The sequence below is a fragment of the Ahaetulla prasina genome, chromosome 1 (assembly GCF_028640845.1).
Source record: "Ahaetulla prasina isolate Xishuangbanna chromosome 1, ASM2864084v1, whole genome shotgun sequence".
In the NCBI taxonomy this organism is placed as follows: domain Eukaryota; kingdom Metazoa; phylum Chordata; class Lepidosauria; order Squamata; family Colubridae; genus Ahaetulla; species Ahaetulla prasina.
In genome coordinates, this window is record NC_080539.1 from 256,422,218 (window position 1) to 256,436,045 (window position 13,828).

The following is a 13,828-nucleotide window of genomic DNA, read 5'->3' on the forward strand; positions in this document are numbered from 1 at the left end:
CCATTAATAGGCTGTAAATCTGGAGGAACAAGAGTTTTAAAAGGCATGTAAGCCTTACTGAAACCACACATAGTAATGAAAAGGAGGTGTGCAACTTCTTTATTAGAGAGCTACACATTAATTTTATTGTAACATTTTTCTGTGCAGAAGAAAGCCCCATTGGATAGGGGTGTAACAGATAACCTTGGTGATTTCTTCTCTATCAAAATGCTGCGATTGGCCAAAGTGCACCCAGCCCCAGTTGTACACTGGATAACAGCATAAATGGAGTTTAGTGGCATCTTCGCTCCCAGCAAGGAATGTTTATGTTTATCAATCAGTAATGCACTTGGAAAGTTACGTACAAAATACTTGTTTATTTAAAACTACTGTATAAATAAAAAGTACCATGCCTCTGGGAAAGGTGCATAAAAAGACAAGCATTTGTGAATTCTGGTTTTGGAAATATAAATCCTATGTACTTAATTAAAATTATTTCTGTGTTGTGATATACATGGATCCCTTAGCTTTTATGTATCCCCAAACTCTTGGGCTTCTAAACATCTGCTTATTTGTACTTGCTTGAAAACTTTAAAAGCCTGCTACATTTGCCACTGCAACCTACTACCATGTCCTATTTGATGAAACCAGCCTGCATGATTTGAAACTTCCAATCCCTTCTTTAAAGAATGCAATTTAATATAGACTTGATTAAAATCTACCCACCCCTTTCTGGCATCTATCCGTCTTACTTTAAAAAAAAAAAGTCAACTGGCCATAGGAATGTTTCTTGCAAGAAAACTCTTGGGGTGTAATGCATTGTGAGAGGCAGAACAAGGAACAGACTAATGCCCCTTTGAAGTTCCTGACTTAGTCTACTGCCATACTAGTGACCTACAGTACTTCCATAGCCCCATCCAGCTATCAAAGGTACAAGGCCTCTTTTCAATGCTACTATTTTTGGGATAATGGCGCTTGAACAGAAGCTATATTTCATTATGGAGAAAACAGGATTAAATTTGCTTAATTACATCGTGGTACATAGGAATTTGCACAAATTTGTACAAAATGCAATGGCTCTAGAAGATGAGCATCTGGTTTGTAAAATAGATTTTTAGAAGAATCAAATGCAAGCAAGCAAAACTAAATAAGAAATGTTTGTGTTTTACCACCCCTCTGAGAAGTGTTCTTTACTACTTGGGGAAGATTGACTTTAGTAGAAGAATGCCTCTTCTGTAATCCACTTGAAAATCAAAATGGCCAGGGCTATTTAGTCCAAGCCACATTCTACCCTCCAGCAGTTCCATTCTGCTCCATTTCCTTTGTATACTCCTGATAGCAGAAACATGGACATTACTATTTACAGCCACCTGAATAATACAAAGCTTCAAGATGAAACATAGATAGGCGGCAGACAAGGAGAGGAAACTACTAACAAGAACAGCAGCTTGTGGGAGGATGCTTTAGGAGTAAGATATTTCACTCAGGCTACTTTATAAAAAGATATGTCAAAGCTCTTAGACACTGACTAATGTAAGAGAAAGCTATTCAGGGAGCTTGTTGAAATGCATAAGAGACCATTAAATAGCATCTTGTAAGTTTCTAATGGCAGTAAAATGAGGTAGATCTACATACTTTTTCATGGCAATATCTTGATTGTCTGAAGGTAGTTTGAAAAACTTCAGCTTTGTGGTTTTTTTAATGTGAAGGTATTTATGTTATCCATTTATTTCAATAAATGCAATTTTGTCTACCATTTGCCCTGCGTTGTATAACTTTTTCACTAATAAATGCATTACGGTGCACCGATCCCTAATATAAGCATTTCTAGAACTGAATTTCAGTTCTTGTGCACTCGGTCCTTACTGATGTTGTTAGAAGTAGTGCAAAATAGGTTTTAAAACAACAAAACATAATTTAAAAAAAGTTATTTCTCCAAATCTTCTTTCTCAATTATTTATATTTTGCCTCTCTAAACAGGCCTTTAGAAGGTTTTTCAACTCATACTATAGATTACAGTTCTGGTGCAGTTTCACGAAGTAATGGCTAAACCTTCATTCTGATGTGATCACTTTCAAAAGTGCTTTAAATCTTTTTCTAAAAGGTTTACAATTATGATGCTTTGCACTGATGATGTTACCTAGTTTGGGTATGGAAACATCTGGAAGAAACCAGCCAAGCTCAGAGATCACCAAGGACCTCTCTGGTTTGAAATGAATAGAGATCACCATCACCGACCACGTTGCTCTTCACGTTATGGTACAATTCTTCAGAATACAAACATTTAATCCAATGTCACTAAGTCACTTTCCACTTCTCCCCTCTAAGGTTGCCTCTCTTCCACGGCTGCTCTTCTCAGTTCCACCGCAAGAGGGGAGCACATGTTACACATTGCTTATGTTTTATGTGAGGGAAATCTCGCTATTTCTTCAGCCTGATTAAAAACTGTCGGAGGTGTCAGCTGATAACTCTCACGAGAGAAATTTTCCACAACTTCTCAATTCTAATTGAGGAAAAGCAATACAAGCAATAAAAAGATAGCCACAAAGTCTATGACTTTGTGCAATTGACCTCCATTGCATTTGTAACTCTTGTGGATTCACTTGATTCTCAAAGCTGTTTCACAAATGGATGTCTATCACTAGCCAACCAATTTCATTTTGCTTCAACATTGGTGAGATCATTCACAAAATAATTGGCATGTGAGCATTCTGAAACTGTAGATCAGCTTTATGTTAGAAATTTGCTATATCAGGTAAGGTCTCATTTCCAATCCCAGATCATATATGTAACATTCTCACCACTCAGAACTGCTTTTATGATGGAGATGGCCGTTGTCTAAATATGTTATATAAATGAATATTCTATGCTCTATGTCCTAGTGCAAGGGTCCCCAACCCCCAGGCCACAGCCCACTACTGAGCCGCTGCCCATTCAGAACCAGGCTGTGCAAGTGGCGGATGAGTGTGACCATGTGCGAAGCTCCACTCGCATGAGCAGCGGACACATGTGCCAGATGGAGCTATGCGCATGCGCATGCCTGCCACTCACACAAACTCATGTCCTCCCCAGCCTTGTGCTGGGCCACCATGCTGGAAACTTTGGGAGCACTGTCCTAGTGGACAATCACTTAAATATGAGCCAGCAGCATGCTGCAGCCGCTAATAAACCCAATGCAATGAAGTTCTAGCACCACTTTATAAGGTCTTGTTAAGACCACACTTGGAATACAATGTCCAAGTGATCACCACGATATAAAAAAGATGTGAGACTCTAGAAAGAGTGCAGAGAAGAGCAACAAAGATGATTAGAGGGCTGAAGGCTAAAACATATGAAGAATGGTTGCAGAAATTGGATATGTCTAGTCTACTGACACCTCTATACCAGAAGTGACATGACAGCAGTGTTTCAGTATTTGAGGGGCTGCCACAAAGAAGATATGGTCAATTTATTTTCCAAAGCACCAGAAGGCAAGACAAGAAGCAATGGATGGAAACTAATCAAGAACAGAAGCAATCTAGAACTAAGGAGAAAATTCGTGACAGTGAGAGCAATCAATCAGTGGAATAGCTTGCCTTCGGAAGTTGTGGGTCTTCCATCACTTTTAAGTGATGGCTTTTAAGAAGAGACTGGACAGCCATTTGTCTGAATGCTTGAGCAAGGGGTTGGAGTAGGAGACCTCCAAGGTCTCTTCCAACTCTGATATTCTATGTTTTAAATTTTAAAAAAAAATCACATTATAATTCATGGTTTGATCTGTTCCATTTGTATGCAATTGACACCTACGTACCCATTGATTCATGTTTCAGGAATGGTATAATTAAGGAAATGACATGTCAATCAACATGTAAGTAATATAGTTGTTATACTGTAAATGTGTCAAATTTAAAGTATTTGCATCTTCCTATAATGAAGAAAATATGGATTAATGTCATTTTCTGATTTGATCATAAATAGAATGTCAGCCTCTCTACAAAGAAGGCTTCTAGAATTAAAAAAAAAATAACCAGAGTAAAGTATCTTGTTTTCTATAATATCCAAAGAGATGTCTCCAGAAAATCGAAAAACCAATTGTTGATAGTCTCCAGGGTATTATTACCTCTGACTCAGGAGATAGTATATAGGAATCCCAGTAATCACTAATGGCCTTGCCCTTCCAAACATTTGCCTAAAGTCCTCTTCAAACATTGTCACAATTTGTGATAGAGAAATCCATTAATCAAATCCTGTGTGAACTTGGATGGGAGGTTGTATCTGTTGACAATTATTAACTTTCCACTTTCTCCTTAGCTTATAAACCTCTATCAAGTGCCTCTGTGATGAACAATCACATACTGTATATCTTCCACATATGAAGGATGCCCCCATTCCCCTCTTGAGGCTACGAGTCTTCCAGATTATGGAATTAGCTTCCTAGGGAAGTGCATTTGCCTCCTGCTTTCCCAGTATTTAAGGTGTTAAAATAATCTTTCCATCAAACCAGGGGTGAAATGCTACTGGTTCGCTATGGTTCGGGTGAACCAGTAGTGATAAAAACTACTAGTTCGGGCATACCGGTAGTAAAAAAAGCTACTGGTTCCTCCGAACCAGTATTTCTGACGATCAGCTGTGCAGCGAGATTTAGCTTTGCTAGAAAGCAGGAAATCCTGCCCCCCCTTGCTGTTCTACTTACCTTCCCAAGCCTCCTTTTGGAGCGTACTGCATATGGGTGTGCACGCAGCACATGCCAAAAGGAGGTGGGGGGATCAGCTGTGCAGCGCAGTTTAGCTTTGGTAGAAAGCAGGAAATCCTGCTTTCTAACGAAGCTAAATTGCGTGCCAAAGCTGATCCCCCCCCTGCTTCTACTTACTTTCCCAAGCCTCTTTTTGGCTCGTAGTGCGCATGGATGCGCACTGCACATGTTTGGTGCGCACTGATCATGTGCATGTAGCATTTGTTTGATGCGCAACGTGCATGCACGGCCAGCAAACCGGTCTGGATTTCACCACTGTATCAAACTTTTAGTTAAGAATTTTAACAACTGTTTTTCATTGTAGTAATTCTGCTTTAATTTCACTTTGAATATTGGAAATTTGGGCATAAATTCGCATTTCACCAATCAGTCAATAAATGTGCTACTGCAGCATTAGTGGCTACACCAACGAAATATATCCTGTCCTGCCTGCTTAGACCCGGAAGAGTGGGGGGAAACCCTATTCCAAGTTCCCAACAATAAGAAACAGTATTAATGGCTACCCTGACATGCTTTGTAAGAAAGGAAACAATGAACTAAGGAGAAGAAATGCAAGCCTCTAGCACAGGGGTCTCCAACCTTGGTCCCTTTAAGACTTGTGGACTTCAATTCCCAGAGTCCCTCAGCCAGCAAAGCTGAGGAACTTTGGGAATTGAAGTCCACAAGTCTTAAAGGGACCAAGGTTGGAGACCCCTGCTCTAGTATGCTGAATATCCCTCTATTCAAATTGTGAGTTTGAGGCTACTATCTCCAAAATGGGTACTACAGTACTACAATTTCCATCACTTTCAATTTCCCAGAAGGACACCAAGTTGGGAAAGGCTGCTCTGCAGTGATCTGACAGTGTACCTTTTCTGTACTGATGTTCTTCAAGTTCCATTAAAAGAGGTGGGATACCCCTCCAGCTATTATAAATCCAGTATAGAACTTCTGTTAGCTTTCTTTCTTAACTGCAAACCAAAGTATAAACTAAACACAGAATTGGATCTTCCAATTTTTAGTCTAACAAAAGGTTATACATAAGAAGAGATAAAACCATACAATAATAATATTTTTTAAGCTGGTGTATGGGGGGGGGGAGAAAGAGAAAGGGAGGGAGGGAGATCTCAAAAGGATCAATGTGATAAACAAAAGGTATTTAAAGCAGCTTAGTAACGTATTAATATATTGTTTAACACATTACAGTCCTCATACAAATATATTTCTTGGTTTAAGCTTGCTACAGGTCAAGTGTATCTGTCTTGCATTCTGTTGGATTTATGAAGAGGAATGACATAAGTGAAGGTTGCCTGTTGATCATGATACAAGGGTCCAAGTTTCTAGCCTTGGGCTCCCTTTCCTCCCTCCAGCAACTCCATTAAATCGTTGGGTGGGTCATTTAATGGCTCCAGAAGCCAGTTCTTTGCTGCCGTGCTCTGTTTAGACTAGCTTGTTAATCAATTCCTAGCAAACAGGACCAAGTTAATGGGCTCTTCCTCATGGCTCATTTAAAATGTTATTCACCCAGCAGAAAAGTATATCAGCAGCATAACAACTGCTGCCCCTGTAGCCAACCCTATTTTGCTCTAGGCTTGTGACTGGCAAAAGGTGGTGTCTTCAATTATTGCGTGATGGACATGCTAAAGGGCTGGCAGATTCTCCTGTTTCCCTTCCCTCTTACTAAACTTCACTTGTGTGTGTGTGTGTGTGTGTGTATGGGGGAGGGGGAATGCCATCTAATGTTATCCTTAACATGGGATGAGAGTGGACAGTTGGCTAGACTGGTGTATTTAGCCAGCCATCAAAATTCAAACCAGACCTGGGTGACAAGTATCCCAGAGGCCTGCATGGAAAGGAAATATTTTGTTACACAATGGCAATGTGGATCCTTTGTCTGTTTGACCCTGTTGTCTGGGTTACTCACATACACATGCTTGTCATCATTTCAGGGTATTAAAGTCACGTTCAAAAGTAATGACAGGTGATACAGGTGAAGTCTGGGCAGAGGAAAGAATAAGGGCCTCTTGCACTGTTTCATCCAACACTCCCATGTATGTCTCCTCCGTTAAACCAAGACATTTTTAAACCAAATGCCAAACCCTTAGCAATTGATCGATGATGGTGTTGGAGGTATTGCAACGGTGAAGCAAGAGGGAAAAATAAGCTTGTATATCCTCACCCAGCCGACTCTCTGGAACAGAATTTTTTGAACCTATATTGAAAAGAATAGCTAACAACTACATAGAGGTGTGTGTGTGTTTAAATATAATCTCTTCATGCCAGAATTGAAAATTGTGTTTATGGGATGTGTGTGTGTGTATGTATAGTTTTTAATTTTTTCCCTGTGGGTTCTTTAATTTTGGAGTTTTTTCTTTTTTTGTTTAGTGTTTTTGAAGTGAATTGTTTATGATGCTTTATTGTTTGCTTCACTGTTTACCTTTTGTATTTTTGACTTTACTTTAGCAATCCTGCTACAAAATGTAACAATAGGGAGGAGGAAAAAACATTAAAATGGTCAATGAAGTGCAGTACAGTGACCCACAGTGAAGTCCCAAAACTGTTGCCTGCTTAAGAGGGGAACACTCTTTTAGCAATACAGAAGCTGAGGAATAAGTTAAGGCTACCTCAGATGAAAGCAGAAAATTAGATGGGGATGCCTGTGTCATGGTTAGTATAATGGGGAAAGGCTCAATGAGGAGATGAAAAAGACAAGGAATAAAGATGCTACAGTGGAAATAGGGGAAAGAGTCAGATTTTCAAAGATGAATTTATAGCTGAAACAGCTTATACAGTTTATGTAGTTCCTTTCATGGGGAGAATGCACAGCTAGCATTTAAAACACTTGAACATCCTTTTCAGGTCCATGTCAATGTTGTGCTGGCTTGTGCAATGACCAACCCTTGCAAAGTTGCTTCAAATATTGTTGGAAGGATATGTCTATCAAGATTTTGGTAGTATCAATGTGAGTTTTTCTAGCAAGTTTTGCATGAATTGCACAATTTCATCATAAGATTTCATATGAGTTCACTGAAATCTCAAGATCTGGTGATCTTCAAGCCTTTCCTTTAGATTTTGAAAATATGCCATGTTTGATTTGATGGTGACAGGCACCAATTGCTATGGGGTGGACATGGTTGGAGGAAACGAGGTAAGGGGATACAGAGGCCTTTCTTTTCTCCAAATCATGCATTAACAGATATTGTAAAACCAGTGGAAAACTATCAACACTTACCATCAACATCTCACTAGTAAGGGAATTTACAAGGTCTGAGACAGATGAACGGGGCTCTGTTTTGTGATCAGTGTCCTCGTGTTGGGTCTGACCTGGCACTGGTGTTGTGTTGACAACTTTCCCTCCAGAGGGTAATCTGTGGGAGAGAAGGGAAACCTTTACATATGTTTTGAACATAATAAAAACTCAGTATTTGTAATAGGGAGAAAGAGTATATATGATGGTAGATCCATTCAACAGTAGAAAAGTAACAAAAATTATGCAGTATTACCATTTAAACATCTGATATATAGTTTTGAATTTATCATGATCTCTTTCATTTGTGGCCCATCTTTTCCTGATATATACTGTTAAGTGGTATTGCTCAGTTTTCCCCCGGTAATGATTACTAATGAGAAGGATGATAAAAACAACATATTGTTTTCAGACTTCTATTCTGCTTTTTCTCCAGGAGCTCGAAGTAGTTTTACAGGGAGATCTCCCTTCAATTTATCACCATACCAAAAACTCTGGTCAGATTTTAGGCTGAACGAAAGAACTGGCTCTTAAGTCAACGTGATGTTTCCTGGTGAACTTGAATCTGGATTTCTTTGATGCTAGTCCAGCACTTTAACCACTACACCACATTGGCTCTCATTATCTCATGAGGATGAGCCAGATCATGAATGCTGGTTGGATTTGCTGTGGAGCTTGCTGCCAATTCCCTTCCTACCTCACAGGCCATTAACCTTCTCCAAACACAAAATTCCCTCTGTCAAAGAGAGAAGTGCTTTTGTTTACTTTCCTTGACAGGCAATTTCTGAGATGACGTATAGCAGATGGTTTCTCAGACAGTGTACTCAGAGCACCTAGGGAACCTCAGTGCTGGGTGACAAAGGGATATCTCACAGGGCCTTAGAAAAGGAGCAGAGTCAAAAAGCTAGGATAGATTGTCTGTGACAGATCACATCTCTAGTCCAAAACATGACACAACCTGAGTTAAATCTCTCCACTGTAGCCTACTTTTGCCAGATGAACCAAGCTGTTGCAGTATTATCTTATTATCCACTGATTATGCCCCACTGAGCTTTATCAATGATAGAGCATATGTAGCAACTGCCTTCCAGCTTACTTCTTTTGCAGCAGAGAGGGAAATTGTAACTAAAAGCAACTTGGCAAACCCTGGTTTTCTTTGTGTTTCTACAACAGCATAGTTATGGACTCTCAAGTCGGGCTGAGAAGTAAGACCTTTCGTACAGATAAGAACTTATTTCACCTGTTAATAAAACATTCAATGTGGATCTCCATATAACATGACTTATTCCACATGTACAACACACTGAATTATAGATTCACCAAAGCATATTTAAAACCTAGCCTCCTGCTTCCTACCAGGGGATTCAAACATGAAATATGTTTCTCATTGGCTTTTATTTTAATCAGTGGTCCTCTCCTCCTGACAAGCCTTAGCAAACATAAAAGAATCTAACATTTTCAGTTAGTCAGGATGGAATATTATTACATCTGGCATAAGAAAGTTTGGATTTTAGGACAAAGAAGTGAGATAGGAAAAAAAAAGAGAGGAACTGGTGGGCATTAGGATGTGAAAAGGACATCTATAGGGGGAGAGATATAAATATCTTATTGTCTGAAAAACTATTTGGGACAATGGATGCAGAATGAGAGAGCTGGTTACAATTTCCAGAGGCTGGACATTTAACAAAGACATATTGAGATCCACATATGATACACAAAGACATGGAAGAGAATTTATGGAACATCGTTTTTGGATACGTTGAAGAATAAATGCAGTATTTAGTGCCCAATTAAATAAATAATATTTGAGTTCAAATACATTTTACGTTTAAAGGTAGAAAGTTAGAAAACCTGCCCCCTTCCACTCCAATTTTTCTGAGTGTGAGGAAAATACTGAACAAATCTAGGGTAGATGTTCTTTGTTTGAAATGTTAAATTTTCATTTGGAGGGACCTGCAGTATGTGTTACTTGGCCAGAAACTTGCTCTTTCGAGGCCCCTTGGGTGGATTTTATGGAAGAGTTTTATATTTTTAAAATATTTATAGTACTCCCATAATCCACAGTTATTACTGTGTATCATTTGTGATGTTCTATATGTTTCCTCAGAGACAGGGAAAGTGCATCCCAGAGTGGTAGTATTTCTCTTCACTAGCCCCCGTGATTGGAAGGAGCAAAATGTTAAAGAAATACCTCTATGTTGGTTGCCAGAAGTACAGCAAGTCTATTCCTATGGTGGCATAGGAAGTGCAGGGCCCTGAATGTTAACCAAGGCATAAAAGGTCACCCATCACAAAGCCTAGTGACTGATGCTGGGAGGAAAATAGGAATGCCACTTTCAATTTCTGAAGTCACAGTTGATAATTAAAAACATCAGAAGGAGAGTTTTGAAAAGCAAAGGCCTTTATTACACTAACATGTGACAATAACTATATCTAGCATAATCAAGAAATAACTACCAACAGGGCTGAATGTGCCAGAGAATGGCCAGGGGTGGTAGGTTTTGTTTGTCCATTCAGGGCAAAATTCTTTAAAAATCATCGGAACATATGAATGCCTTGAGGATGATGGGGTTATTTTTCCATCTAAGCCAATTGCATTTGTTCTGATGTGATGCAACTTTCAGTGGTATCCGGCAGAGCCTTTCCCACCACTTCCTACTGGGGCCTTCCAATATAGAAGCCATGCATGCAGTTCTATTCCTGAGCTGCAGTCTTAGTTATAAGAATACATGCTGGGGCTCTTCCTGCATGTTACACAAGGAGCTCTAAAAAGAGAGGTCTCCCAACGCAGAGAAAGGCTTATAGAGCAGTAAGCCTAAAGCTGGCTGTTTTCAACCACAACACCAGGCTTAAATCTTGTCAGCAGAAGAGACTCACTGAAGTTATCAGTAAGAGACTTAAAAAGAACCAAAGAAACATATACAGACAAAGTGTTCAGTGACAGACAGACAAATAATATCAGACAGATGTTAAGGGAGAAAACTTCCAAGACCATGATGAGATATGAATCTCGTTTGATGTAACGCAAAGTGTTAGATGCACCAATGAACTATTGCAATGGCTTATCACATGCACATCTATAAGTATCCAAACATGCAGATGAATCTTTCACACACTCATCCTTCCAGAATCAAAAATACAGCTATCAAGAAATAGAGCAATAAACAAATAACATACAGAGGCAGGTTCAAGCTTGTTAGATATATGCAGAAGGATAGACCAAGGCATAGGAAATTTCAGCTAGAAAGGTTATACTCTGAGACAGACTGGACACATGCAAAGAACTAGACATGCTGCCGGTGTATACCTGGAATAGAGACTGGCACATGCACACAGAGATAAAAGAGACTGAAATAGCTGAAGAAGAAAAAAAAGTTAAAAATAAGTGTGTGTACGGGTGTGTGTAATATTAGAGAAAGTGTAAGCATATGTGTGAGATCAGTTGTCAGAAGTTATGACAAATCCAAAGTTATTTTTGCAACCATACTATACTGAATTAGCTGCAAAGCTGTCTGGGAGTTCATGAATGCTGCAGTCATAAGAAAAGCAAAGAGACACAAAAAAGCTAAAAAGGAAGAAGGTCTTCTATTACAGGATCTGCATGGTGCCTCCTGATAGAACAGAAATAGAGTGAAAGAAGTGGGTAAGACAGAGAAACACACAAACACATACACAGACACACTCTCTCACACACACATTCACTCACTCACAAACATTAGTAAGGGAGAAACAGCACACCCACAGGACAAGGCACTGGACTGGAGTTGCCAAAGCTGACAATGGAGGAAAGATCAGGCAGCAACAGTAGAAAGACTAGAAAGAAAAAAAGAAAAGTGCCAGAAGGAGATATTATAGAGAAGAGGTGGGGTGGGGGTGATAGAGACACACACAGGGCATGAGAAATTCATAGGCTCACTGCAAACAAGGTTAGTGGAGAGAGGCCGAAGTCAAATGTGGCTGGAGTGCAACCAGAACCCTCCCAGCAGGCAACCCCCCCCCCCGCCCACCCCGACTGCATCACAAGGCTTGTTGCAACCACTGGGCAAGATCAGCATTCCAAGGGCCAAGCAGACAGAGAAAAGGAAGGGATGCAAGGCACAAAAGTGGAGGGAGATGCAGGGGAAAGAGCACAGAGGAGTGAAAACAGCATGGTGTGTATAGGGAAGCAAAGAACAAACTGAACACAGCTGGAAAGGGAACAAGTAGAGACATGTTTCCATGAAACAGGCCGGAAAGAAAACCGAGGGCTTGAAACTGGCATCCCATTCCAATATTATCATGGCTGGTAATATTTGTCCAGTCCACAAGGGATCCATTGCAGAAGGCTGCAATTTGCTGGGCCAATTACATTAATCTCTTCTACACATCAGTATCTAGAGCAGGGGCGTCAAACTCAAGGCCCGCAGGCTGGACCTGGCCCACGAGGTGCTTAAATCTGGCCCGTGGGACCGCCCTGGAAACAGTGAAGAACTGGCCTGCAGTGCCTCTGCCAGCAAAAACAGAGCTCAAGAGGGCTGAGTGTGCCTATCCCAGGCTCCGTTTTCAGCTGTGATGGCCTCCTGCAGCCCTCTGCCAGAGAAAACGGAGATTGGGGGAGCTCCATTTTTGCTGGCAGAGGGCTACAGGAGGCCGTTGTGGCAGAAAACAAGGACTAGAGCCAGTTTTCGCTGGCAGAGTACTCAGGCCACCATAGGCACCCCTGACATGAGTTATGTCATGCTGGCCATAGACCCCCACGGCCCCCCAAAGTTAAACACAATCCTGATGCAGTCCTCAATGATATCGAGTTTGACACCACTGATCTAGAGGGAAGGGGGACATGGGTAAAGGACTGACATAATTAGCATGGCCTAATTTTGATCAATGCTGAGGGTATTCTCAGAACAATGTGGGCCGAGTAACATTTGGCCAGCAGGTTTACTGCATACACGGTACTAGTTATGAAAAGATCTCACAGGAAACCAAGGTCAAAGGAAAGGAGTAACCAAATGATTTTTGATTCAGATAACTGATTGTATGAAATTTGCTTCCCATTGTATGGGATTTATTTCAAATATCTGAAGCCCCTAAGGCAGTGATGGCAAACCTTTTAGATACCGAGTGCCCAAACTGCAAAGCAAAATGAAAGGTGTGCACAAATGTGTATGCGCAGACATGCACACATGCGCAGCAGAGCCCCGAAGACCAGCTGGCTGGCTGGAGGCGGGGTATCCCAACACCGGCAGCGCAGCAAGAGGTAAGATCTTTTTCTTTCGTGAGCTTCTGTTTCCTCATTTGCAGGGAAACAGAAGCTCATGAAAGAAACGCCACGGAGATCTGACCTGGGGCGACGGTGCATGTGCCAGCAGAGAGGGCTCTGTGTGTCACCTCTGGCACGCATGCCATAGGTTCGCCATCACGACCCTGAGGTATGTCAGGGTATGGCTTTTAATCCTCTCTTACAATAATGTTACAAGATCTCTGCATCTTTGATTTAGAAGACGCGTAACCTATTTATCCTGACCTATCACAAAATTTCCAGAAGGAAATGTTTGCTCTGGTAACATTTGCATTTGATCTGACAATATGAATATTTTCCAGATGAAACTGAAGACACTAGCTTTACTTTTTTAAAATATAGATCATGCATGATCCTACCAAGGCATATCTAGGGCATTTTTATAAAAAGTCTACTGTACCTGCCTGACATTAGGTCTTCCTGTTCCTGCTAAAGATGAATACAAAAAATGCTAAAGAAATACAAAGTGTGTACACTGGAATACAGTGAAGCAACTGTATTAGTGGAATATATCCTAAACATTTAACCCATAATTATAGCAAGATCGATGAATTTCCTTATTAGCCATCTGTAACCCAGTTTTCAAATTACACAATGATATAGAAATTATTAA

The 13,828-nt window shown here is 40.4% G+C and overlaps 1 protein-coding gene across 3 annotated transcripts in view; it reads right to left on the minus strand.

Annotated features, from left to right (window-relative positions):
* Window positions 1–13,828, minus strand: part of SYT7 (synaptotagmin 7) — a 275,578-nt gene that overhangs the window by 36,807 nt on the left and 224,943 nt on the right. For all 3 annotated transcript variants that reach the window (XM_058155459.1, XM_058155451.1, XM_058155467.1), the window contains one exon: window positions 7,923–8,058. In XM_058155459.1, the coding sequence (XP_058011442.1) occupies window positions 7,923–8,058 (136 nt within the window). The remainder of the gene's footprint in view (window positions 1–7,922; window positions 8,059–13,828) is intronic.